We start from the raw sequence: 25921 nt of genomic DNA on the forward strand, positions 1-25921 counted from the left end.
TCGCTCGTCTTGTTTCGCGCAGTGAGTTCGCGTCATCTCGTGTCCAAAGCGGTTAGCCCGACTCTTTTCGAAATCGCGGCTGCATCAGATAGTGGAAAAACGATCGAGCTCGGAGAAATGGGCCGGTCGCGTTCTCGATCAAAATCGCCGAGCAGACGGCGTCACAAGAGCAAGCACTCGCGCAAGCGGTCCAAGTCGCGCGAGAAGCACTCCAACAACAAATACTCGGACAAGCCGAAGGAGCGCAGCTCCAAGTCCAGGTATGTGTCGTCTGTGACGAATGCATTGCCGCATGATCTTAGTGCGTCGTTTCCGCTCATTACAAAAGTTCTCGATCTGCCGTGTGTGCGGCCATCTTGTCGCACTTCGTGCGTTTACAATGTGTTCACGGGCGAGCGAAAGATAAATAAATGGAAACATAATTGTACGAATCTGCCGATTGTCCGCGTATCTTAGGTCTTACACCCCAATTTTTATTTTCGTCAGAATTAAACTTAACCTGATGATGTAAAAATTGTATTTCTTTACCTGTGGCCAAACTGATCATTTTGTAATTTTGAATGCTTTCCAGTACTTAAAAGACAAATGACACGATGTAATACTGACTGCTGTCTGAAGAGATTGAATAACTTTGGATGTTTTGGTGTTTTCCAGCAAAAAACAAATAACACTGATTCTTCTCTTTTTAGAGAACTTAATCGACACAGGTATCAGTCTTTGTTATTTGTTGAACGAGAATAAAATGATTTTTGTGTCGATGTCTTCTAAAAGGAAAATATTCACTGTTATCTATTTTTTACTGAAAAACACTCAAAGTTATTCAATCTTCTAAAAAGATAGCAACCACAGAGAATTATTACATCTTTATTGTTTGCTGATATTACGCAAAGATGCAGCAAGAAACAGTATATCACATGTTATCTATGTTTAACATTGGCAGATAACAAGGATGTAATGATTCACTATGGATGTTATATCAGTTTATTGATTAAACACAGCTAGAAAAATATCATTTTTATATTATCATCAAGTTAAGACTAAATGTATATTGAGACTAAATGTATACAAGTTAATGAGAAAATGAAAAATCAAGTCTTATTGTCGCCGTAATAAATTCTTGCTGTTTTATACATTCCTTGGCGACATTCAGTTCAATAAACAATTAATGTAATACTTGTTTGGTCATTTGTTCAGAAAACGATCCCATTCCGCGTCGTCCAGCACTGGTACGGATGTATCAGATGATGTGCACATCGTCAGTCACAAGAAACGTTCGTACAGGGACAGGGATCGAAAGATGGACGAGGTGGAAAGGCTTGCGGAAATGGAGCGGCAAAGGTATATTCGTTGAATTATGTCGACAATGTTCCTCTTGAAAATCGCGTTAAGATTGAAGAAAAGAACAAACAATTAATATATTAATATATTAATTTCTCCTTTTCTCTCTTATATTGCTTTTCCTCTCTCTTGTGTGTATCAAGTGGAACATGTATATTTATTTTGCTTAATTTAAATTTTTGTTATACGCTGTTTTTTTTATAATTGTGTTATCAGGAAAAAGAAAGAATTAATGAACAAAATCTTCACTACGAGCTCAGTTGGGTAAGAATGTGTAATTATTTCATGGTGGTGGTTTATCTATTTAAAGTTTATCAGTTTACTGTAATATGTTTTAATAAAAGAATATGCTTGATGCATTTGCAAGTATCAAATCTTGTAACATTTTTTTTACCGCTACTATATTCAACAAAATGTTTTGTTTAATTATTATCAATTGATTCTGAGAGTTGTAACTTTTAAAGTCTAATTAAAATTTAGCATGCTATTAACTTTATACAAGAAAATAATTTCAAAATAGTGTTCTGGAAGAAGATCGCTGCTTATCTGTCTGCAGACGTCAACGCGAGGTGGAACAAAAGATGGTGGAAGAAGAAGCAGCCAAACGTATAGAAGAGCTTGTACAAAAGAGAGTAGAAGAGGAGCTTGAGAAACGTAAGGAAGAAATTGATGCAGAGGTGCAAAGGCGAGTGGAAGAAGCCAAGAGGGCTATGGAGCGTCAAATGATGGAGGAAATGGAATGGAGACAAGCGAAACTACGAGAGGAGGAGAAACGAAGAGAGGTAAGATCTATCCATAGAAATATTGGTCAGTGATAGCCCAAGCGCTGTTATGATCAGCAGGAAATAAATTTTAGTATTCTTTTAGCAACTTTTCTGAAACTGAGAGGCATACGTAGAAATGTATTTTTGCAAAGCTTAAAATCTTAACTAATATTATTTATAATATAAATATTTCGAAGGAACTATATTAAGGCACGCAGACTATCAAATCTGTAATAAATAAAGAAAACATTCAGAAAATATTAGTATTAATTATTAGGCCGGATCAAGTGCAATTTGTAAATCTTTTTCAATATTTAAATTTTTATAGCTTAAAATTACAAGATTTGCAAATTGTACTGTCTTTAGGAAAATGTATGATTGAAATTGTGAAATCGACTCTCTCTCTCTCTCTCTATTAGTTTTAATTTATGATCACAGCGTTTGGGCTAGAAGCATTGTGGTACGCGATTATATTATAAGAAATTAAGCGGAGAAACCACACTGCTTCAACTTCTCAGCATCCACTGAGGTCGCGTTGTTGAGAAGCTGTACTTTATGTTATTATGAAAGAAATGCTGCTACATAGGCGCATATCGGTTATTTATGATCAAATTGTACCATGTATATATATATATATATATATTTATATATCTCTGTACAACATTATAACCTTTTTCATCACACGATATCTGAATTGACATTCGTGTCAACAATTCTAGAAGTTGTGCTTAAACTGCTCTGATTTCTTTGAATCGGCAGTGTTCACTCAGTTTCTAAAATTGTTGTGCATGTTGGCGAATCTACCTATATCAGGCTTCTTATATACTTACTCGAGCTAGCTTAAAAAAATGTTCGCGTGTGTGACTCCACATTATCACATCATACAGTCTTTAACAGAGCAGAAGAGAAAATATTATTGAAAAAGTAACAATCCCAAACTTTGTAATTTATTGAACAAGAGAAGTTTTTCTTGAGTATGAAATAAAGTTATTTTTATATGAAATCATAGGAAGGTAATAATATATATTATATCTTTCCTGAGCAATTCTTAGTCGGTTAAATCATTGTAGTGATAACATTACGTTATTGATATTGCATAAAACATATATGTCAAATAGTATAAATAAGAATAGTTTACAATCCACTATAAATTTAGATTTTCTTGATTTAATTATATACATATAATTAGAACTATGATGTATACATAGAAATGTAAAAGTATCATTTTTTATGATTATGATTCTTACATCATTATATCTTGCTTAAGAAAAAAATATTTTGAATATATTCTCTATGAATCGAATAAGTATTGTCTTTTGAATTCAATATTGACGCAATAATGCCTAATAATTTATTTCTGCAGTATTATTCCACTTTTTAAGTTTAACTTTTTATTTTACTTAATAGTTATTACTTAAAAATATAACAATGAATTACAGTGAAGTATTCTGTTATGTAATTTACACATCAGAGAGCTGTAATAGTTTTGTTCACAAAATTTCTTTTTATTTTATTTCGTGATTAGGATTTTATTTGCTGCTACATTTTTGTATTTATGCACAACATTTACTTTCATCTTTAAAAAGTCAACTCGCTCGTTGATTGGCAACAATCCTGATAACAAATTTGTTAGAGATTATACTCTCATTGCGCTTTGCATATTGGATTTGCACCGAATATGTATATCTCTACAAGTTTGGGAAAAAGTTTATTCGAATGGGAAAAATAGAGACTTTAAGGGGGCAGAATTAGAATCCCATAGCGACAAAGCACGACCTAGCGATATATAGGTCACCTTCCTTACTGACTACCAACAGAAGATGCCGGTTTTTTACTCACTGCTGAATGATTCTCGATGAAGAAGGCATCCCCTACGTGGTGGCGTGAGCTTCATTCAGGTATTATCCAATTTATATATTCATAATTCATTTTATACCGATCTTATTATCATCGTTCTTTGTTTCGACACTTTGTACCAGAGAGAGCCATATGTTAGGGTTCATTCTATAGATTCGCAAAACATTATTACCATGGGACACAACGAATTTCCATCGACAGGTCGGGCAGATGGCAACAACCATTCATATAAATGTACTGTAGGCTATTAGTTTCTGAATTATTATATACAGACCTCATTTAGAAATCTCGCCTATAGTTATAATGTTACAAATAATATTACACAGAAACAGATACATATACACTTATCACATTGAGTTTTTATTATGCACTTGTCAGAACGGTATTATGAAAAAGAAAATTATATTTTTTTCATATATATTCTTGCATGCACACTAATTTGTATAAACTTATAAAAGATTAATCTTTTCTCATATTCAAGTAACATCCTTAATTATTGCATTTACCTTTGGACAGTCTGAGATAAAAACAGCGTTTGCTGGGTTCTCAGAAGAAAAATACGTTTGACACAAAAAAGAACATTGTTTAGACACACATCTTGTGTCACTCTCTGTGATTATTTCTCGTGCTAAGCCATTCTTTTTTCGAACTTCGACTTAAATTTTATATATCCCAAACTTTCCTGCATAAAGGTTCTTAGGATGTGTAACACTAGGCTGTTGACATAGCAGCACTATGATTTCGAACGATGTAACAACAGATGGTGATCAACAACATCATTGCTTTGTGTAAACCTATTTTGTTGTCATTGTAGGAGGAAGAGCGGAAGAAGCGCGAGGAACTAGAGAGGATTATGGAGGAGAACAACAGAAAGATAGAGGAGGCTCAGAAGAAATTGGTCAGTAGTTGTATCGATATTAATTATAATTTATGAAATGTATGTGTGAAGTATTATTATGCAACAAATGCATTTATAACATTAGGCTGAGGAAAGGTTGGCCATGGTTGAAGAACAACGGTTAATGGAAGAAGAAAGGCAAAAAATGAGAAAGGAACATGAAAAACGTGTTAAGGAGGAGCAAAAAAGGATCTTAGGCAAAAACAATTCAAGGCCTAAGTTATCTTTTACATTAAAATCGGTTACGTAAGTTTAGTATTTGTATTGTTTCATGCAGTTTTACATGTGATATATACACGAAATCTTGTCATCTTTCGTACTTGATTCGCGAGAATAATTATTATAAATTATATCTATGTAGGTATATAAGTATACTTATATAGATACATAGATAAGTGCTGTAATATAAGATACAAAGCTCACCCTAATGTATTCAAATATTTGTTGAAGTCATACAAGATGAAATTTTATTTATGATTGATGATGCTAGCATACATCAAAATTAAATAATCAGTTCTCATCTTGTGAGATTTCAACACAGATACAGATGGGATTTCATGTTACATGAGATTATGCTAATATCAGTATGAACGAATATAATTTGTAATGTAAAATTATCGCACTTTGTACATCATACTTTGTTTTGTGTGTAATTAATTCGTTTACTGATATAAGCATATTCTAGCTTGTTTAGATGTGTTCCATGATTTATACATATGCTATTTGTACATCATAAGTCCTCTATTCTATTATTTTATACATCATTTCGATATATAAAAATCAGTTTTATTTCAGTAAAATAAATCGTATATATCACACATTAGATCATGTTGCAATAATAAATTGATTGTTTATATAGTTAAATTGGCCGAATGGAATTTGTTAATGGAAGATACGCTCACATTATTTCCCTTTTTTAAACAGTTGTTTTTATGAACAACCTCCACGATAATAATGTTCGCAATGATTTTATTGGAAGTACTGTAAACACCGGACAACTATTTTACAATTATATTAAGATTATATATTATCTAAATAATGTATATTATTTCGATCTGACGCAAAATATATTCTGCAAAATGGCAAAATGGAACGATATACGTTTTACGATTAAAAAAATCAAATGAAGTAATATAACGATTTAAAAGTTGCAAAAGTGATGAAAATGATTTTGTACGTGAGTAATGAATGTGGAACATGAAGCGTGACATAATCCTATCTACCGTGTAATAACGTGTATGCATTGTTCCATAAAAAGAAAAACATTTTGTCTATACAGGACATTGTATACTTATAGCATTGTTATTTGTAACATAAACTCGTTTTTAATAAATCGTTGCTCTTTGATTATTCTTCCATTTACCATGCGTTAGACAACATATAATATAAAAAAAGGAAAAATGTTTTTTTATATATGTACATAGTGAGATTTATGACATTTTGTTTATATACGAAATTGTTTGCGTTATATCTAACCGATTATGATAGAGATTGAGACAGTTCTTTGCGATATAGATTTTCTGACAGATGAATTTCAGCAATGTTATTTTATACAGTTACTTATTATAGTTGTATATTACATTGATGATTTTGGCGTTACGAATAAACCTTTGCCACGAATGCCAAGATTCGTACCTTGTCCCAAAATATTCACGCCGCAACATGGATTACGTTGCTTGTAAATACATTCGAATTTTCCTTGGGGTGCTTTTTTGTTTTTACGCCGATCCAAGATTACTAAAGATTGTAACGTATATATAATAATGTAACTTTATATGTAAATATATTTTCATTTCTGTAATCAGCATACTTTTCATTGCATCTTCAATGACTTCTGGATAGAGTTTTGCGGTAACTTCGCTGCTTGGAGGATGCAATCGTGGATTTGTATTTATTTCTAACAGCCACACCGAAAAATCATCGGCCACAACGAAATCAGCGCCATACAATTGAAAACTGTTTTTACGATTTACCATATTATCCTGAGATGCCAGAAGCGCTCCTATCAGATTTTGTTTTATTCCCGGCCTAATAATCTTTTCCCAAGCCAATTTTTTATCACGTGATCTAAATTGATAATTAGTTGATTGACTGAACAGTTTTAAATTCTCTAAAAGATACTGTAAAAAGTACTGGAGATAATTCTTGAAGTGTTGAAGATTCCAATGACGTTGCTCAGGTAAGTCAGAATTGCATCTCGGTAACTGTCGATACTTCAACTGTACCGTCGTGTTGCACAGATGAATAGACTCATGAAAATCACTGAGAGTGTAATCTTTTGAAGCGAATCGTATCAAGATATCCCTGATTAGATAACTTAAATTATTAAGAGCTCTCTGCAGTAAAAATTAGAAATTAAGAAAAAAAATTATAAATATACTTGAACATCCATACGACAAGGGGTTGTGTACTCGTTATTAGAAACCATTGTCTGATGTCTATTTTTGTTTTATGAACAAGCAGTGGTCGCTCTACAAATTGTAATTGTAAATGTGATGAATATCGTTTATTTTACTTACTTTATTTTACTTACTTTAGTTTATAATATTTAACATTAAATGCACATGATACGTGCCTATGTATTTCTGCACGACATACTCGACATTTTCTTTCGCTGCTTGATTCACCTTTGCAATGATATCAACCAAAGAATTTTTTAGAACAATTCCGCGACCTAAACTGTCATCACCTGGTTTTAAAATCCATATATTTTTTATACCATCGATGATATTTTGCGGTCGATATTTTATCATTGTTTTCACTACATTGTGCACTGATGTTACAAGCTCCTGTAAAGTCCAGCATTCTTTAACAATATTTGTCCTTTTAAATTGTTACACATCAGTATATGTCGTTAAAAAAGAGAAATTGCATTATAATGTTTATGCATACATTTATGTCAACTTCATCGGTTTCCTTCAATAAAACGTGCTTGTATAGTATATCATGATGCCAATCTAAAAATTGATCCCAGACAGAAGGAGGCGTATAGTCACAATTTATATGGTCTATGTCCTCATGTATTTGAATGCTAAAAATATTTCGTACCAGTACTTTTATAATACAATTTTACAAATCAATAATATTGCTTACAACCTTATATATTCTTCACAGCGTTCTAAGGCGAACGAAATCATATTTATAGGGATTGTTCCATTTGGGGACCAGGTATTCTTCGGTCCTACCAAGTTGGTAAATAACATAAACCATTTTAAAATCCCGAAACATGCAGTGATATAATAATCTTGTATAAATTCCTCCATTTGCGCTGACTATTCAAATAATTCTCATAAATATAAGGTAATGTAATATATATATTAACATTTTAATGTTGTAATTTACATACATATACACATAATAGAGAGTGGGTCAGGACGAACGATACAACTGGAAGTTATTCTATATGCAAGAATAATACAAGAGGTTATTTTACATTCAAAAATAAATTAAAAAATGTAGAATAAACTTTTCATATTCGCATCATCATCAAAAATTCTACATTTTGACTTATTTTTGCTTGTAGAATAACTGTTTGGTTGTATCACCTGTCCTGACTCACTTTGTATTTACTTGATAGAAATTGTAGCATCGAGGAAATTGTATATTTGACACACCAGCTTCGTAAAACCAATAGGCTTTTTCCAAGTTGTTACACATGTCAATCTATAAATATTTTGCTAATTAAAAATTTTTTATTTTGCAATGCATTTATAAATCGAATTACCTTGGATGTAAAATAGCTACCAGCAAATTTATTCACGATAGTCTTGTCGTCCGTTCTTATAGTAGGTCTCTTACTCGTATGCCATATAAAATCCGCAGGAATCCGGAGTAATTTTTCTAACTGCTGTAAACCATCTGAAGAAAGAAGGCATTGACTTTTAAATTGATAATTGATAATGATCATAAATCAATATAAAAAATACGACCTTCGTATGTATTAGGAGGGATTGATATCATTTTCCTGATGGCTTTTTTATCAATCCAACCTCTAGCCGTCAAGGGTTTCCTTAGAACTGGAAACGTGCCGTAAATCACGTAGCATTTATGCTCGGCCAAGGCTTTCGTTAAAATTTTCAGTAGAAGATTTATTCTGGCTTCATCGTTTGTTATCAATTTTAAATAATCTGTCAATCTTATGTTTCCATTTTCCTGATCGCTCTCTTTGTCCGCTCCTAACAATTCTTTGAGATCTTCACGATTGCAACAGATTTCGGCATCCGCAGTTTTTATTGTCTCTGTCGCATATTGTGAATTGCTCTTCAACTTTGGAACCGTTAAAATCAATTGCAAATTTTTTTCATCGGTGTTTACATCTTTTGGATATATCTACGGTTTTATAAAGCGACGTTGCTAATAGAGTAAAATAAATCACGGAAATTTATAGTGAATATATTTATATCCATTCTTTTAATGCCAACCTACCTGCCAACCTTCGAAATGTTTTTTGATTGTGCAATTTTTCGAGGATAAAATTATTTGCCATTTAGATTGACTGTCAATGCAAACTACCGAATCATCATCGTCGCAATGCATTTTATGTTTAAATTTCAAAGTTGTAAAAATTACGCTTTCAATTTTTTTATTTGAATATTTCTTTTATATATACGCGAAATTTTTTCTTTTGACTTGACAATTTACTACGAAAGTAACAATTTCCATTTTACTTTTTATCGATTATCGTGTAACTCAATGACCTACATTCATATTTCATGACGTGAATCTTCACCCATGACCAACAAACGTCATCACGATCGAAGATAATATATATATATTTTGTGTCTTCTCAATTTTCTTGTTATCGTTTCATTCAATTAAGTTTTTCCATTTGTCATCATGATTCTTATATCTATTCAATGTTTTCTTCATTGACTCATTCAGGTATTTCTCTACCGCAGGATTTTGAAAGACTGGCTTTTGAATCTCATTTATCTCGTACTTTTGATCTTTCGGGAACGTGGCAAATAATTTTCTTTCTTGTTGTTTGCATTCTTCTAATTGAGAATGCTTAAAATCTGAGCATTCTAATTGATCTTTTGGAGGAAAAACCTTTTTGTCATTTGTATTTTTATTTTTACTCCGAGTAAATTCTTCAATCTTTTTTTTCACGTATTTATTTCTTACGTGTTTCTTTGTCTCATCTCTTGTATTATCTCTTTTACAATCGAATGCGCTAACATTGATAAAACCTTTATTTTTTTGTGGGAACATCTTAGTATTATCGGACTGGAAATTTTACATACAATATAATTCAAATGATTGAACTCGGGATTGAATTTATCTCGATTGCTTGAAGGTCTGTTTTTGTTTCTTTTTTTTCTTTTTTTTTTTGATAAAATTATATATCCTAAAAAAATGATTTTTCATACGGATAGAAGTAAAACGATTGTTAGGAGTATAATTGTAACATTTATTAGTTGTATACATATATCACTTGTAGATAGAATTAGAGAATCGATCAACAGTAAAGAGAAAAATAACGAACAACGAGTGACTGACAGATTGTTTTCAATTATTTGGTTAGACTCAAACCGACAGCGTACATATCGGAGATGTCTGATAAAATTTTATTTTTTTTACGGTGCGTTTGTTTTTTAAGGAAGCTGCGACTCTTGCTTTTCGTCGTCGACACGGGTGTGACTTTCTCAATTGGCGATGTAAGTATAGAAGGCAGTGATGGTACTTCTGGTCGATTAATCATGTTTCTTTTGTATTTTTTCATGGTATCTCGTATCATAGTTTTGATGATCTAAATAAAGAAATCAAGAGTAAAAAAAATTCGTTAATTAATTTTCAAGTATTAATAAAAGTATTAATTTAATGAAAAATTTGTATTAATATTAACATTATTAACCTTGTCCTCATTTTTTCTCAACGGTTTCTCGGATTTAGGCGCCTCTTTTGTTGATTGCTCCTGAAGAGCCATGATTTTCGAGATCAACGTTTGTCTCGAGGATATATCTAGTTTACTGCCTGCAGTGTTGGTGGACATGTGTAATTTTCGTGCCGGTTTATGTGAAGATCTTTTTTCGTTATTCGAAGATTTAGTGTGGTTCTATAAAACATGTAAGATTAAATAATATTAATCAAGCAGAACAAAAAAATCACAATGATGTCAAAGTGGCTTCAAAATGATTATTAAAAGTCATTCAATCAATCACGATTTACTTTAACATCATTCATTTTTTAAATTATCATAACCTGTTCTGCTTGGATAATAGTTATAACAGCAAGTTGAATAATCATTAATTTTAGAGAAGAACCAATTTCTAATATAATTATAAATAATAATTACCTGGACGTTAATTTTGGACGGAGTAGGTGCTTTTGCTTTGTTGATAGATCTGCTGATTGTTGTTATATCTGCTGAAGTACTCTTTGTCATAGTATCCGCTTTCTCATCAGAAATCGCCTTTAAAGGCTTCGTCGGTGCAGTCGCTGGAAGTGTTGATCTCGACTTAGGCGAATTGATGTTATAATAAGAACATTCTTGATCGAGCTGAATCTCCAATTCCTCGATGAGATCGACGATCACTGGTCCAATGTTGCTATGTACCATTGGCTTCTTTTTCATCTGTCGTATCGATGGATAAATCAAATTCGAATCTCGATCTAGCAATGCTATATCGTCTCTTATCTTTGTCTAACTTACCACTGGAGATCTTGCGACTAAGTTAGATTTAAAATCTTGATGCAAATTCCATTTCTTCTCGCAGATGGTAATACGAGTACCATGAAGCGTCAGAGCTGCGCCTAAGTACGGTTGGCAACTCGGCAGTCTTTGCTTATATGCTAACTCAAAGTCTCCAGTATCCGCATTTTTATCTTCTCGAAAATCTACCACGACTGTATCAGCAAAAATACAATTTTTTACCCTAACAGTACAATAATGTGAAAGGAAAATAGTAATGTTTAGATTAGATTGTTAATTACCTTTAATGGTATCTTCCATCACTTGTCGACACAATCGCGTAGTAACACTGGTGGAGTAGCTCATGTCTGGATGACTGTTGATCTCGATCAGCCATACGGAAAAGTCCTCCATGATCATAAAATCAGCGCCGTACAATTCAAAACTGTTTTTCCGTCGATCCATGGCCTCTTGACTAGCCAATAACGAGCCCACCAAACTTTGTTTCATTCCTGGATAGATCTGTTCATCCCACGCATTAGCATGACCTTGAGATCTAAAAAATTTTCATGAGAATTATTCTTGCATATTGCTTTATTTAAAAAAAGAAAAACTAAATATGCATAAATAGTACTTATAGTTACATAATAGAAATTCTTAAAAAATGCATGATTCTTTATGTGTAAAATACCTGAGGAACTCTTTGAATGTCGTTGCGTCCCACATATTGTCCGCGGGTAGAGCAGAGTCTCTGTCGCCGCAGTTATTGTATTTGCATTGAATTGCGTTATTGCACAGGTGAATCGACTCATGAAAGTCATTCAGACTGAACTTTTGCGAGCAAAAACGAAGATAGCTTTCTCTGTAAACAAGCAATAAACTTGACGAAATGTCTTTTTGTCTTGGCTGCTATTTTATTAGCGATAATTGCAGATAGCGTATTGTGTTATGTATATCGTCTGGATATTTATATCCGCAAGTTTGACTACCGAAGAACAAAATTGCGCGTTTTAATGTAAACGAGGCATAAATTGATTATTATCCTACTTTTAAAACTATCATTCCTTATGGTTGAGTCGCTATTGTGTTTGTTAATTGTTCTAGCATGAGCAATGTTACGATATGTCGTGACTTATTTAAATTCTTGATTTACGTACTTATACATCCAAAGAGTTAAAGGTTGAGCGCACGTCACGATGAACCATTGTCTTATGTCGAATTTTGTATGGTGAATCAGAAACGGCCGTTCTACAGAAATAATCAGATTATTTTTAACTGAACGAATGAAAACACCTGCATTAATCAGCTAGCGCTCCATTGAAATTATTAATCGGAAAGTTTTATTACCGATATATTTCTGCACGACATATCGCGTGTCCTGTTTGCCTGTTGGATTTACTTTCGCTACTACGTCCTCCAACTTGTTCATCAGAACAATACCACGTCCCCGACTCTTGTTCCCAGGTTTTAAAATCCATATGTTCATTATGCCGTCCATTTCAATCTGCGGCCAGTACTTCCTTATTTTCTTTAATATGTGCTTTGAAGCCAGGATATATTTCTGTTGACAAATACGACATATTTTTAAATGATAAAAAGGTATTATAAAAGAATAAATGCTTATAAATAAATGAAGAGAAAAATATTATTTGCTAGTAAATATCTCACGTTGAAGGGCATGTTGGTGCGAATGAAGAGAGCCTGACCGCGAACTATCTGATAACACCAACTGATAAATTGATCCCACTGATGAGACCAAACCTTTTCATCTTCCTGATCAATGTCCTCGTGTGATTGAGCGCTGATATAGTCACTACATCTTTTGATCGCGAAATCAAGAACTTTGAGAGGCACGGTGCCGGTTGATGAACGCACAACGTCTTCATCCTCAGCATTGACTTTGTCCACCAACCATTTTAAGAGACTCAAACAGCCTGTGAGTCTAATGAAGCATCTTTGATTAGTTTTTTTATTATCAACAATTATGTATATTAAATATTTATATAATTTGGATATGTAGTGAAAAGTAGTTTTTCTTTTTTAAGTTATCGGCAAACTCTCACCGAAAGTCCTCGATGAAAGCGTGCATCTGATCGCTTTGACATATGTTGTAGCAACGTGGAAACAAAGTGTTAGCCACTCCAGCTTCGTAATACCAGTGCATTTGCCTGACGTTTGAACACAAGCCCACCTGAATAATTGATTTTCAAAGAAGTACATGCAACTTTATTCCTAACAATCGCCGTCACGTTCGCAAAAAGTGTGCATTCTCGCCAATCTTTGTAAATATCTCTATGCTTAAAAAAAAAGCAATTTTACGAAAGGTCAAGTTCGCCAAGTTTTTGAGAGAAATTATTCGCAAATATTCTTCTGTTAATATTAGAAAAATCATTGTTTTATATTATGCGTGAACTGCAAAAAGAAAAATCAGTTGAAACTATAAAAGTGACAACATACTTATTATTATTATTATTATAACTATAAAATAGTTTATTCAACTATACATTAATTCTACATATGAAACTGTGTAATTGTTACCTTTATAGTTACTGCCACTTTTTTCTAAGTATAAAAATTAATACCTCATCAAAGTTAAAAATAGTTGATGCACGGATGTGTATATGATACCTTAGATGTGAAGCCAGCTCGACAATATCGATTGAACACAGTAATTTTATTATCTTGGGCAGGCCATCCGGGCCAGTCGGACCCAGTATTCCATAGAAAGTCAACGGTGTGATTGGCGAGCATCCTCGACATCAATAAACCTTCATTTTGCTGATCCTTTAAATTGCCGATTCCAGCCAGTAGAAGCACTGGGTTAGAATCGACGTTGAAATGTTGATCACCTGAAATTATTATTATCAATTCAAAGACATATTAGATATACTAGAAATAATTAGTCAAATCATTTCTGACTGGATGAAGTGAGTGACTGTGCTCAAACTGCAACGTAGAGGAATGCTGCACCTTGCTGCACTTGAAAAAAAAACTAAAATCGTCCATTAGAGTAATTATAAAGTTGTACGTGATTTATTACCGCCGCTGTTCCTGCGATAAAATTTCTCACACCATCCTCGCTTCAACATGCAATCGCGAATGACCCGTGACTTGCCGTAAATCATAAAAGTATGATGGGCAGCTATAGCGTCCTTCACGGTTTGCTTAATACGCAAAAATCGCTCGTGAAGGGTTGGTTCTAAAGGCAGTTCTAAAGACGACTCACATTTGTTTTCCAGACAATCTGGTTCCTCTTTGACAAAAATTGTAAACGATACATGATTATAATATATTATTTATATACTTACTCTTGATTATTGATATGAATATTTCAAACCTTTGAGGGATTTGATATCACAATCTGTCGCATCCGTCTTTATCGCCACTTCCTCTCCGGGATTTTCATCTTCATTCTCAATGTTTTCTTTTTTGTCTTTCTTTTCTTCGTTTGAACTTTCCAGATTTGAAGAGGACCCATCCTTAGCATTCATGTAGTGGATCTACTGCACAGCTTCCCGCAAATGCGTTAATTTTCACGTGTTCTTCATTATTTCAATGGATTTCGGTAAAAGATATATTCAAAGGAAGCGCTATTGTTTTAATCTGAAACTGTTTTTGCAAATATATTTATATTTACAATTTATTAGATCAGAAAATACGTATTATTTCTAATAAAACTAATCTGAACTCTTCATTCATACGATAATTTTCCAGTTCCATACTGCAGGCGATGAGTTCATGTTAATTGTCATCATTTTTTAAAAATTATTAAATGATTTTTACATCTTTAGTATAGTTGCACTTTGACATCTTTAAAAATTATTTGTAAGTATTTATATATTAATTTAAAAAATTGTATATAAATGTTATAACTAATTATTTAATACTCCTAGTATTCCAAAGAAAAAAAATGTGCACAACACAAATGACTCAATCATATGTGAGGATTATCTAATGTTCAATATAGAAAAATTCTAGAACTATGTTCAAATTTCCACCACTCACATATTATTTTAACTCTGTTATTTATTAAATGTTAAATAAGGATAGTATAATATCTTTGGAGCACTCGGGAGAGGGGGGGGGAGGAGAGGGGAGGAATCTGAACGCGACCCCAAAAATATAATTTAACGCGAACAACGCGAGAATGAAGAGCATGTGTTTAGTTTTTAATAAAACTAGTAGCTTGTAAAAAAGCTCACGGCGTCACTTCTGATACCTGTTGAATCCTCGTTGTTGTTCCAATAAATACATTTTTTGCAGATATCAAAGAGTAAATGTATTTGCAAGACCAATTAATGACGTTGTTTCGAGGATCAAGTGAAGAATTAGTAGTCGCGAGGTAGATCGGTAGATTATTCGGAGATTGAAGATGAAAAACACTCCCGGATGGAAGTGGAGGCAAGACTGAACGACGACGATGTGGACACACGCGAGTGAGGTGGTAGAATTTGATATTTCGCAGGCGCGCGCCTCAGGGGTGTTTTAAAGCGCCCCTTATCGAAATAGAAAGATCGCACTGATATCAAGGAAATCGTTTAATGAAATCTCCTTCGCTTCTCCCTCGAGCCGTTAAAAGGAACCAATCAGCTCAGACTAACTGGAGAAAAAATTCGATTCATAGGAAACTCTTTGCTGTACTGCCTTAATTATATTGTAATAGAATTTTTATAAGATTGTTTTGTTCATTTTTTTCCTTGTAAAGCAATAATTTTAATATACCCAAAAATAAGTCTTATTTGAAGTAAGATATTGATTTTTACAGGTTTTTTCAGTAATTTTTATCTCTGAAGCATCCAAATACTATTAAATTATAAAGTTATGATTCGAGAATTGTTATATAAATGAAATTAATATATTGTTAGAGAAATTTAATATTAAAAATATTAACATGTTATTTGAAAGTATTAAATTGTTATTGATTAATAATAATTAATTATAATTATTTGAAATATTGAGAGCACTGTTGTTCAGTATTTTTAAGATTCGAAATAAGTAATTAAACACTATCTTCCAGTAGGTATTAAGTCGGATTTCTGTAAGGATATCCGATATGTGATAAGACATGCTCTCGAGTACTTTCTAATTGTTACTTGAGGGATGCGTACATATACAATGAACAAGGTAAACGATTGCGTTAACCTGGGCAATAATAGCAAACGAAACGTTCCTGGACATGTGAGCCTCACGGGTGGTAGTTGCAGAGCGCAAGGAGGAGCGTACCAGGCACCTCCGCACACCCCCGTGCGACCTCCGGCTCCGTTAGAATATAGGCGAGGAAGTCAAAGCGATCACGTGGTTAATCGGACTACACTTCGTTCCTCGACTTTGCATGCACTCTGACCTACTTACACGGCTGCATCTCCGTGACCGCGTGGAGAAGTCGCGGCAGGTGGTAGCCTGATGAATCGTTCGCTCGGCCTGGTATCGCTAATTATGAGAGGGCAAGAGAGGATAAGTCTCGATCTCCGTTTGATAACTGATCTATTTTCGGCAACTAGCCAAATTCCGTTTCTGACACTAAATTTAGCGTTGATCGCGTGTGAGATAAGGCGCGCGCAAGCGCAGCGTTGATTTTCCCACGATACTTTGAAATTTTTAGGAATTTGCTTAACGAAACATTAATAGAATGGAGAAGCACAAAAAATTCGTGTGGTTGATGACATATCACTGTTGCTGACGGGCAGCATCGGCGACAGTAAAAGATGAAGTTGCCGATTACATATCATCGCGTATATATGTGAAAATAATTTGTATATGTAGGTACATACATATTTATACAAACATATACATATATGAACAAATTTCCATGAAATAATTACCGTAAAATAATAAGTTACATATAAAAAAGTAAAGTAAGTTCAAAAGTTACTATTTAAAAATTTCACCTATATGTATGTTGCATCATTACGTGGATCTTTATTTAATTTCCTTTAATTATCTAAACTTATTTTTCAATGCATAAGTTTCTTTCACGACTTCTTATCTTATATCGTTGAGATATTATCTATTCTCTTCTTATTTAACTTATAAGTATGTATTATTACTTATATCGAGAGAATGTCAAGGTTGCGTGACCTCTTTGGCGCATAATAATAAAAATGTCGCGTTCTTCAACACAATGACGATGCAGTTCTCCAAAAATTTTATTCTTGAACTTTCCACTTACTCCAAAAAAATTAATTGTGATAATATTTCATAACATCCATTTACATTAAATTTTTTATTAATTATTATATAATTGCTATTTTCATAAATATGAACGCCAATGATTAAAGTTCGAACGGTTAAAATTCGATATTTCGAAATAATGTATTCCTTAAATTTAAAATATGATTGCATGTCGAAACATTTGAATAATGTCCAAATGTATTAAATCCTGTATTAAATTCTCTCAGTATCAATTTATCCCAGATATGACTGTGCGCCGAAATCTTCGGACTTTCAACCCAGGTAACCAAGCGAGATCTAGCATATGGAACAAATTGATGCACTGCATGTATTGTTTTCAACTTGTCGACAATTTGTTGTCATTGGAATCTAATGAATTGAGTTAGCATCAGAAGAGCAAATAGATTTACGAAATTGTAAGAGTATACATTGAGAAATAATAAACTCGTCAACAATTGATAGCAAACTGACGCCATGCACGCATGATGATGACAACTTGTCAGCAGTTTGCCGAATTCTAAGGAGAACTTTACGTGACATCAATTTGTGGAAACACCTTGACTTTAATTTGATGAATTGCGGAATAATGATAGTAAAATGGCAACATATTGTCCTTATTTGGCTATCTGGGAACATAATTAATTTGAGATGCTATAATAATTCTCCCTAAATTAAATTAAAAAAACTGTAAAGAACTTGTGAAAAATATTATCTCAGCCAGGATTCGAACCTTTCTCGACTTTCCGGGACGACTGTTTTTTTTTTTATATTAAATGTATTATATATTGCTATTTTTAAGAAATACAAATGTATTAGAAGGGACATCGTATATTTGATCGTTTTCCTGACTTTGATATTTTTTTAATTTTTGTCAAAATAACTCGACTAACACTGATTTAATATGTTTAAATTTTAATTAAATTTATTTAAATAACTATATAATGTCTATGATAGTATAATTTATTATTATGTTTACAAATAATAAATTAATTTTATCTTGTCTGCCTTTCAAATATCTGTTTTTCTTGAAATAGTCCAACTAACACTAAATATTCATAGAAAATTCGATTCATATTTTCCAATGTACCGAATATTCCGATACATGAAAGAATTATTACAAAATATTCAAATGTTGATGAAATGTTGCAGAATATTGTATGAATATTCCACGTATATATTACGAAAATCGCGAGTGAGCAAGTAGTACACATTTCCGCAGTGGAAGAACAGATAAGGTGAACGTGGCGGAGAACTCGTTAATAAGAATCATCTGGGAGAGATAATATAAGGAGCGCAGCATTTCGCCTGTAAAGTAATCTACGCGACTCCACTAGGCTGCCACATCTCATACTCATTTGGCTCACCTTCAGCGAGTGCAGAACTATTGTCTACGCATCATTCTTGCCAATTCTTCGGTATACATTAATTACTGATTTACGTACTCTCAGGTGCAAAATCTATTGATTCTGTTATTGATCTCAAATGATCTCAAATGAATCTCTTGCTCATATAATGCCCATCAAAATATACTTTTCCGATAAGTCGGGAATTATAATCTAAAAGTGCTGAGATTTACTTGCACATTTCGGTCGATTTTCAACTTGGTTCTTGCCTCTTTATCAATCCGTGCGCAGCTTAAATGCCAATCAGTCGAAGTGAAGTAAAAGTGGCAGGAACCAAGCTAAAAATTGATTGAAATGTGCAAATAAATGGATCTCAGTACTGATCTAAAAGATTTATCGTTTCGCATTAAATATTGTTTATTAAAATTGTTTACTCCGCTGCTTCCATAGATTACGCTCATTTTCTGTCGTCTTATACGATGCTCTGATATGTTTTTATCTTGTCTACTCTTGTTGTGCTATGTTGAAGAACCATCTTTATTTTTTATCTTTTCTAATTTGTTACAATGCCTTGCTATTACTGAGAGTAATATTTAAATGTAATATTCTCGTCAATTGAACAATATAAGGGCCTGCGCACAACAAGTATTAGAACAAATATTAACAACAGGAATAAATATTAAGATTTCAATCTAACAGATATCAGTTACATTGGAATATATGCTTTCTGATAGATTGAAATATTTTAGATCTTAATATTTATTCCTATTCCTAATATTCCTCCATTGGGCGCAGAATCTAATTGCAACAAACGAGAATGGATTAAAATGGATTGAAATTTCTTTTTACCCGAATGTATTTCAGCATATTTTAAATAGTGAAATACTTTTTTTTCGATTTAATTGGATTCAATTAGATGCAATTGGAATGAAAAACTGTATTTCCTATTTAAAATTTTGAATTGAACTATTCACAATGTGTGTGTTATGCAGAAAAAGCTAATATTATTTTTAGATTGAAAAGCATAGAGATATGCTCCATGCAATTCCTATAAATGAATAAAAATGCATTCAGGATTGAAAAGCATTTCGTTTTAACATTCGTGAATCAATATTTCTGAAAATCTGAATCCATTTCAATTCATTTCAATTCATCTCATTTGCTGGGTGTAGTAAAAATGAAGATAAAGGCCTCCGCACAATAAAAGGAACAGGGAACAGAGAACAGAGAATAAGAATTTTAATCTATCAGAAATCATGTATTGTGGAATACACAGTTTCAGATAGAAATTGAAATTCTTATTCTCTGTTCTATGTTCTTTTTATTGTGCGAGGCCCTTTATACATAGATGTCGCCATATTGAAAGTTAGATCCTAGCACCTCTGAACTTAACAAGCAAAACTATTTAAACAATGTGAATTATATGGTAAGTTATCGTCTATTTGTATCATAAAATTAAATTAATACTTTCAATAATTTCTATATTTTAAATTGTCTATCTGCTATATTTTGTTTACAAATGATCAAGGCTATTTCATTATTTTTATAATTAGTAACTATGAACAATAATCAATAAAAACTTATAATAAATCAGTGTAATAAATAAGATTTTGATTTAATTTTTATTTCGAGGTAAAAAAATTGATTTTTTTTCATGCTTTGTTCTGGGCTGTGTTCCAAATTTACTGCCAACACTGAAAATGCTATAGTTTACGTCACGTGCACTATAAATTTTCAGTGCTGGCAGTAAATTCTGAAACACAGCCCTATTATCATCCGAGAGATCACTCAAAAAGTTATTCTATGTAACTGATAAACATTACTACTGATGCCGTGAGCGTCAATAATGTGAGTTGGCAGTGTTATCACTTGGCATTGATTTATGTTTAAAATAATTTTTTGTTGCTTATTACTGGTTAATTGAGACGGCGATAACGAAAAATCAAGATTTTATGGACGTCTAATCTGAGCCTCTTATATTCCATGTGCATTTACATCGCAAAATAGTACATTGCAGTCGATGAAGACGGAACAAATTGCAGCAATATGGCAGAATATATCAGAAAAGCAACGTTATTTTTGTTTACTCAGGAATGCATAAAGGAGTACTTCAATAAATTCAATTTTTTTCACGGTATGTTCGCTCCGATAATATTACATTTTATTTTTATCGCAAGCTTTTTTACGATTCTTCAGTGACATTTTATTTCTGACATGAAAGCAGTAATGTTTCCGATATTTAAAATTTAAAATTACACTCGAATTTAAGTGACTAATTAATCTTATAAAAGTCGAAACTATTCTTATGTAATTTTAGATATTGTTGCGCGATGTTTGATTGTTTTGTATATGACATTCAAATTTGTTGGTAACTTGTGAAATCATTAAAGATTAAAAATGAATTTTTTTAATTAACACACATAATCACACATACAAGTAAAGTATGATTATCTTGAAAATGTTTCAGTCGGATGCTTCAAGACAACATTGAGCAAAATTCTGGGACTGGGCATCATTGGAGGTTCCTTTCTTGGTTAGTATGTTATGTTAGATTTTAGATATAAAGATATTTACTTCAACTGTTGCTTCAAAAATATATAAACTGAAGTATTTTATATAACAACTATACTCTTATGCATAATTATCATAAGGAATGTAGTTTTTTATGTATTATTAATGTAAATCCTGGAAAAAAATATTATATAAACATATTTTATATATAATTATATATAAATGTCAATTTTTTAATATAATTATATATAATTATATATATATATTTATGAAACATTTTTTTTCAGGAATATTACTTATTCTGATAGCAAAGCTTATGGAACAGATGTTGAGCATGGCCAGCTACTAATTTTTGATTGCAGAAAACAAATTGTACCCAGAGTTTGTATTATCTGACATTGTCGGCAAATTGTTGTCAGAAATATGACAAAGCCTGCTGGATATGTTTTGGCAACAGAAACCGAACAAAGTCCTGTATAACTTGACAACAGATTAAGAACAGATTGAGAGCAGAACCTAATTTGAGCGAACTCTGCTCGATTTCTGCTACCAATTTACTGGCATAGCCTGTCAGCAGGCTTTGTCGACAAATTCATAATCAAATGCAGAGACAGATGGCTATGATTTTGTAATAAAAATTTGATCAAGTTTGCTGCCAAATTGCTAACATTTTGCTATCAGAGTAGTTATATATGTACATGCAACTATTTTGTGTATAGCATTTTATGTTTTATTTAAATACATTCTTATCTCATTTGTCCAGATATGTTCTTATTTCATGTTTCCTAAAAATGTTTTTTATCTTAGTTCTTATCTAACTGTATACTGTTTTTATTTTTAGTGAAAGTACCTCAAATTGTAAAAATTCTAAAAAATAAAAGTGGCGAGGGAATCAACATCCTCAGTGTATTATTGGATTTATTTGCTATCACCGCGATGTCTTCCTACAGTTTCTGCAGTAGATTTCCATTTAGGTGACTAATTTTTAAACACAAAAGTTGTGTACGTATGTGTGAACATACAAGATTTTCTGTTTTTATATACATTTATTTTTATTTATGTTGGTATAATTAATTTCAGTGCCTGGGGAGACGGAGTATTTTTAGGGCTTCAAACTTTGATCATCGCAATCCTAGTAATGCATTATAATGGAGATACAGCGAAAGCAATCGCATTTCTTTCTGCTTATATAGCAGTGATTTCTACAGCTAATAGTGGATTAACGCCCATCAATGTTCTCTGGGCATGTCAAGCCATGAATATACCCATTGTTCTTATAAGTAAGGTAAGAAATTAGATTATCAGAACTATAACTATTTTTGAGAATTTGTTATTCTTATTATTGCAAATATATATATTATAAATATTAATCCATGATTTTATATGGGGTTACAGTTTATGCAAGCTTATACAAATTATTCCAATGGAAGTACCGGCCAGTTATCGGCAGTAACCTGTTTGTTGCTGTTCTTCGGTTCTCTTGCCAGAATTTTTACCTCTATTCAAGAAACTGGTGATACCACTATGATATTAATGTACGTGTGTTCCACTTTAGCAAACGCTGTAATAGTAACACAGCTTTTTTATTACTGGAACATAGAACGTGTAAAGAGCAAAGAAAAGATCAAGAAGAAAAGTTAGTGAAAGAAATAAGAATGTTTATATACATCTCTCTTGTGTGATTGATGATTTATGTAGGTCAATAAATAATGTATGGTTGCGAGAAAATTTCACGTGAATATTCCACGAACCAACATGATGAGAGGCGAATGCCTGAAAATCATTTTCCAGGAATAAATTTTTGAGAATGTCTGCAGGAATAATATATTATACATAGATAATTTAAAATTATAATATCATTTTACAGCCGACAATAGGAATATTTGCTTATTTTTATTAAAAGATATGAGAAATGACAATATATTGTAAAATGTCACTTATGAAGTATACATAATTAGATAAGACTGAATTATTATTGAATGTGTTCCTCAGCTTATTAAATTTTTCCAATATAAAACGGGACAAGGTTTGTTGTACTTATTTTACAAGCTGTAAAATAAGAAATATTTTGTACCTATTGTGTTATAATTTATTATTGCAAATTCTCGATTGTTATGAAGCATATCATTTATATATTAAATTATTATATTGTTAAAACATGGCTTATTCCAATTGCATTTTTTCCTTGAGTCGCGCAGTTTACAACAAAAATCATATATATTATTTCAAGATCGTCTTAATGTAATTTGGGGCTACTTTTCCTTTTTGCAGACAAGTTGTTCTTTTTTTTTTATTGAATTCCAAAATGCATGGCAATCGCTGACGTATATGATATATTTGACGTATATGACGCATATGATGATGACGCATATGGTATATTTTATATAAAAGGGATTTTATCACACGTTGCTCATAATATTTTTATTTATTTTTTAAATAAGTTATTTTTTTAAACATCTTTAGGAAGCAATTTTTAGAGAAACCATGTCGCGAAAATTTGAAACCATTGGTCGGATCAGATAGTGTTTATTTCTCGATGCTGTTAAAATCTTTCAGTATATACAAAGCTATTTTCGTATCAGGATATTGATCTATAACATTTTCTCTAGGACAACACGTGAAAAGTAAAAAATTTAAATCAATGGTAAAAATTTTTATTTTTTACATTTCCGCTCTAGAAAAAAGTTACAATTTCCCAAAACAAAAATATTTCTCTAAATATACGTTTTGGAAGCAATCTAATAAAAGCGAGATCATGCAATTCATGTTACAGGAATAGAGAATTGATTTTTTAAATTTAATTTGATGAATCCTCTCTTTACGAATGCGTCCTTGTGCACAACTTGTACATCTATTTGGCAGTCCTGCTAAAGAAGATAGAACGACGTTTGTATCTGTAGTTACGGTTCTAATTGGCTGCGTTCAACAGAGAAAACTAATCAGTTAGTGATTCTTTAATATGATTAGTTCTTGCTTTAATTCTTCATTGGATCTAAATGTAAGAACCATTATACTAAGAACCAATTATACTGAAGAATTATTAAGCGTTACGGATTAGTTTTCTCTGCTAAACACAGCCATTGGTTTATGATAGCTTAAGGCTCAGTTTCACAACTCACGGTTAACGCTTAACCGAGATTCAACTTTATTTCTCATCTCTTTTCAATTAGGGCTATATTCCAAATTCTAAAATCTTTCTCTCCGAGGAAGATTTTACTCTATATGTTACAATATACGTTACGTGTGCTATATATTTCGAATAAAATTTTTCTCGGAGAGGAAGTTTTGAAACGTAGTCTAGAAGAAGAAGAAGAAGAATAAATTAAACCTTGGTTAAGAGTTAATGAGTTGTGTTTAAGGGTACCTTCCAAGAGACACACATGACACGGTGCATCATTACATCCTTGTTCGCCAATGATAAACAAGGAGATGATCATTGTGTTGTATTGCAGAGTCGCTTGTTGGAAAACACCTTAATGACCATATTCATAGTCAGACCTTATACTTCCTTAAATTTATCTTTAGATGCTCAACAGCCAATGAAATAATTCGTAGAATATTTAAAGATAAATTTAAGGAAGCCTTATATAAATATAAGGCCCTATGAATACGAGTATAAGACTGTATTTATGATCTTGAATATGTATAAGAACCGATTATGGATACTAGTCTAATGCCGCTAGATTATTAACATTCCAAGAGATCGTTTGGCAAGAATTATTTCGTCTGTGTGGGGCGCGGCACGCCACGGTACGCTTATATGTGTGTGGGCGGCTGGCTCAGCGAACTGTTGGCATTCGACTACATTCGACGTTGTTCGACGTTCGATAAAGGTAGTTGGTATTGCGCATGCGCCGCACGATCGTTTCGCACCATCATCGTTTCCGCCGCGTCACAATCCGTGAATCGTGCGACGTTCTTCGACGTGTGTGCTCGCGTTTGTTCGCTGCCGACGATGTCACGTAGCGCGGCGTAATTCTTGCCCGAGTTTCTTTACTGGATTCTCTTCGCGGCACATAAAACGCCGAGGTGAGCGGTAAGTAACACTCGCGTAATATCTGGTTGCGGGCAGTCGAGAAACGTGCGTTGGAAAGGTGGCGGATTCGACGATGGCGAGAGAAATCGATGCGTCATGGCGCCCGATGCCGTTCCCGTAATCCCTCGGATTTTCAACGACCATCTTGTCGAGGAGGAGAAATCAATATAGCTCGCGTATCTTGCCTACATGTGTGTGTGTGTGTGTGTGTGTATATATATATATATTATATATATGTGTATATATATATATATACATATATATATATATATATACTACACCTACGTTGTACTTAGTATACTGACACAACTACCTACCTATAGTAGTACGTAATATTACGTACGGAGGAGACTATTACTTACTCGTACGACG

At 32.6% G+C, this 25921-nt stretch overlaps 5 protein-coding genes across 5 annotated transcripts; 2 read left to right on the top strand and 3 right to left on the bottom strand.

Moving 5' to 3' along the window:
* The first annotated feature begins 117 nt into the window (after positions 1 to 117).
* LOC105627915 (UPF0430 protein CG31712-like) lies at positions 118 to 5107 on the top strand. Its single transcript, XM_012209187.1, has 6 exons — positions 118 to 260; positions 1195 to 1338; positions 1555 to 1602; positions 1895 to 2120; positions 4774 to 4857; positions 4943 to 5107. The coding sequence occupies exons 1-6, from the start codon at positions 118 to 120 to the stop codon at positions 5105 to 5107; spliced, it is 810 nt and encodes a 269-aa protein (XP_012064577.1).
* A 1326-nt stretch (positions 5108 to 6433) lies between these two features.
* LOC105617098 (tubulin glycylase 3A-like) lies at positions 6434 to 7610 on the bottom strand. Its single transcript, XM_012198675.1, has 5 exons — positions 7433 to 7610; positions 7238 to 7328; positions 6991 to 7161; positions 6668 to 6924; positions 6434 to 6594 (listed from the first exon to the last, which is right to left on the bottom strand). The coding sequence occupies exons 1-5, from the start codon at positions 7608 to 7610 to the stop codon at positions 6434 to 6436; spliced, it is 858 nt and encodes a 285-aa protein (XP_012054065.1).
* Positions 7611 to 8226: 616 nt separating this feature from the next.
* Positions 8227 to 9393, bottom strand: LOC105617099. Its single transcript, XM_012198676.1, has 4 exons — positions 9283 to 9393; positions 8784 to 9186; positions 8582 to 8715; positions 8227 to 8256 (listed from the first exon to the last, which is right to left on the bottom strand). The coding sequence occupies exons 1-4, from the start codon at positions 9391 to 9393 to the stop codon at positions 8227 to 8229; spliced, it is 678 nt and encodes a 225-aa protein (XP_012054066.1).
* An 853-nt stretch (positions 9394 to 10246) lies between these two features.
* On the bottom strand, positions 10247 to 14979 carry LOC105627916 (tubulin glycylase 3A-like). The gene is made up of 13 exons (XM_012209188.1): positions 14826 to 14979; positions 14529 to 14741; positions 14117 to 14337; positions 13552 to 13679; positions 13157 to 13430; positions 12836 to 13049; positions 12646 to 12736; positions 12180 to 12350; positions 11791 to 12044; positions 11510 to 11703; positions 11153 to 11431; positions 10712 to 10912; positions 10247 to 10606 (listed from the first exon to the last, which is right to left on the bottom strand). Exons 1-13 carry the CDS (start codon positions 14977 to 14979, stop codon positions 10370 to 10372), a joined length of 2631 nt encoding a protein of 876 aa, XP_012064578.1. The 3' UTR covers positions 10247 to 10369.
* A 6069-nt stretch (positions 14980 to 21048) lies between these two features.
* On the top strand, positions 21049 to 23154 carry LOC105627917 (mannose-P-dolichol utilization defect 1 protein homolog). The gene is made up of 5 exons (XM_012209189.1): positions 21049 to 21136; positions 21470 to 21535; positions 22355 to 22487; positions 22594 to 22798; positions 22909 to 23154. Exons 1-5 carry the CDS (start codon positions 21049 to 21051, stop codon positions 23152 to 23154), a joined length of 738 nt encoding a protein of 245 aa, XP_012064579.1.
* Positions 23155 to 25921: the final 2767 nt, after the last annotated feature.

The sequence above is a fragment of the Atta cephalotes genome (genome assembly GCF_000143395.1).
Source record: "Atta cephalotes unplaced genomic scaffold scaffold00011, whole genome shotgun sequence".
Classification (NCBI taxonomy): Eukaryota; Metazoa; Arthropoda; class Insecta; order Hymenoptera; family Formicidae; genus Atta; species Atta cephalotes.

Coding starts and splice junctions, on each gene's coding strand:
- LOC105627917 (XM_012209189.1), top strand. CDS start 21,049: ATGGCAGAATATATCAGAAAAGCAACGTTATTTTTGTTTACTCAGGAA. Junction 21,536..22,354: donor CATTGGAGGTTCCTTTCTTG/GTTAGTATGTTA, acceptor TTTTATTTTTAG/TGAAAGTACCTCAAATTGTA. Junction 22,488..22,593: donor TGCAGTAGATTTCCATTTAG/GTGACTAATTTT, acceptor AATTAATTTCAG/TGCCTGGGGAGACGGAGTAT.
- LOC105617099 (XM_012198676.1), bottom strand. CDS start 9,393: ATGCATTGCGACGATGATGATTCGGTAGTTTGCATTGACAGTCAATCT. Junction 8,716..8,783: donor TCCTAATACATACGAAGGTC/GTATTTTTTATA, acceptor TTCTTTCTTCAG/ATGGTTTACAGCAGTTAGAA. Junction 8,257..8,581: donor GTAGCTATTTTACATCCAAG/GTAATTCGATTT, acceptor TCTTGCATATAG/AATAACTTCCAGTTGTATCG.
- LOC105627915 (XM_012209187.1), top strand. CDS start 118: ATGGGCCGGTCGCGTTCTCGATCAAAATCGCCGAGCAGACGGCGTCAC. Junction 1,603..1,894: donor TTCACTACGAGCTCAGTTGG/GTAAGAATGTGT, acceptor ATCTGTCTGCAG/ACGTCAACGCGAGGTGGAAC. Junction 4,858..4,942: donor AGGAGGCTCAGAAGAAATTG/GTCAGTAGTTGT, acceptor TTATAACATTAG/GCTGAGGAAAGGTTGGCCAT.
- LOC105617098 (XM_012198675.1), bottom strand. CDS start 7,610: ATGATAAAATATCGACCGCAAAATATCATCGATGGTATAAAAAATATA. Junction 6,925..6,990: donor CACTTCAAGAATTATCTCCA/GTACTTTTTACA, acceptor TTATCAATTTAG/ATCACGTGATAAAAAATTGG. Junction 6,595..6,667: donor CATTGAAGATGCAATGAAAA/GTATGCTGATTA, acceptor TACAATCTTTAG/TAATCTTGGATCGGCGTAAA.
- LOC105627916 (XM_012209188.1), bottom strand. CDS start 14,979: ATGAATGCTAAGGATGGGTCCTCTTCAAATCTGGAAAGTTCAAACGAA. Junction 12,351..12,645: donor TTAACTCTTTGGATGTATAA/GTACGTAAATCA, acceptor GCTTGTTTACAG/AGAAAGCTATCTTCGTTTTT. Junction 11,432..11,509: donor TAGTCGCAAGATCTCCAGTG/GTAAGTTAGACA, acceptor TCGATACGACAG/ATGAAAAAGAAGCCAATGGT.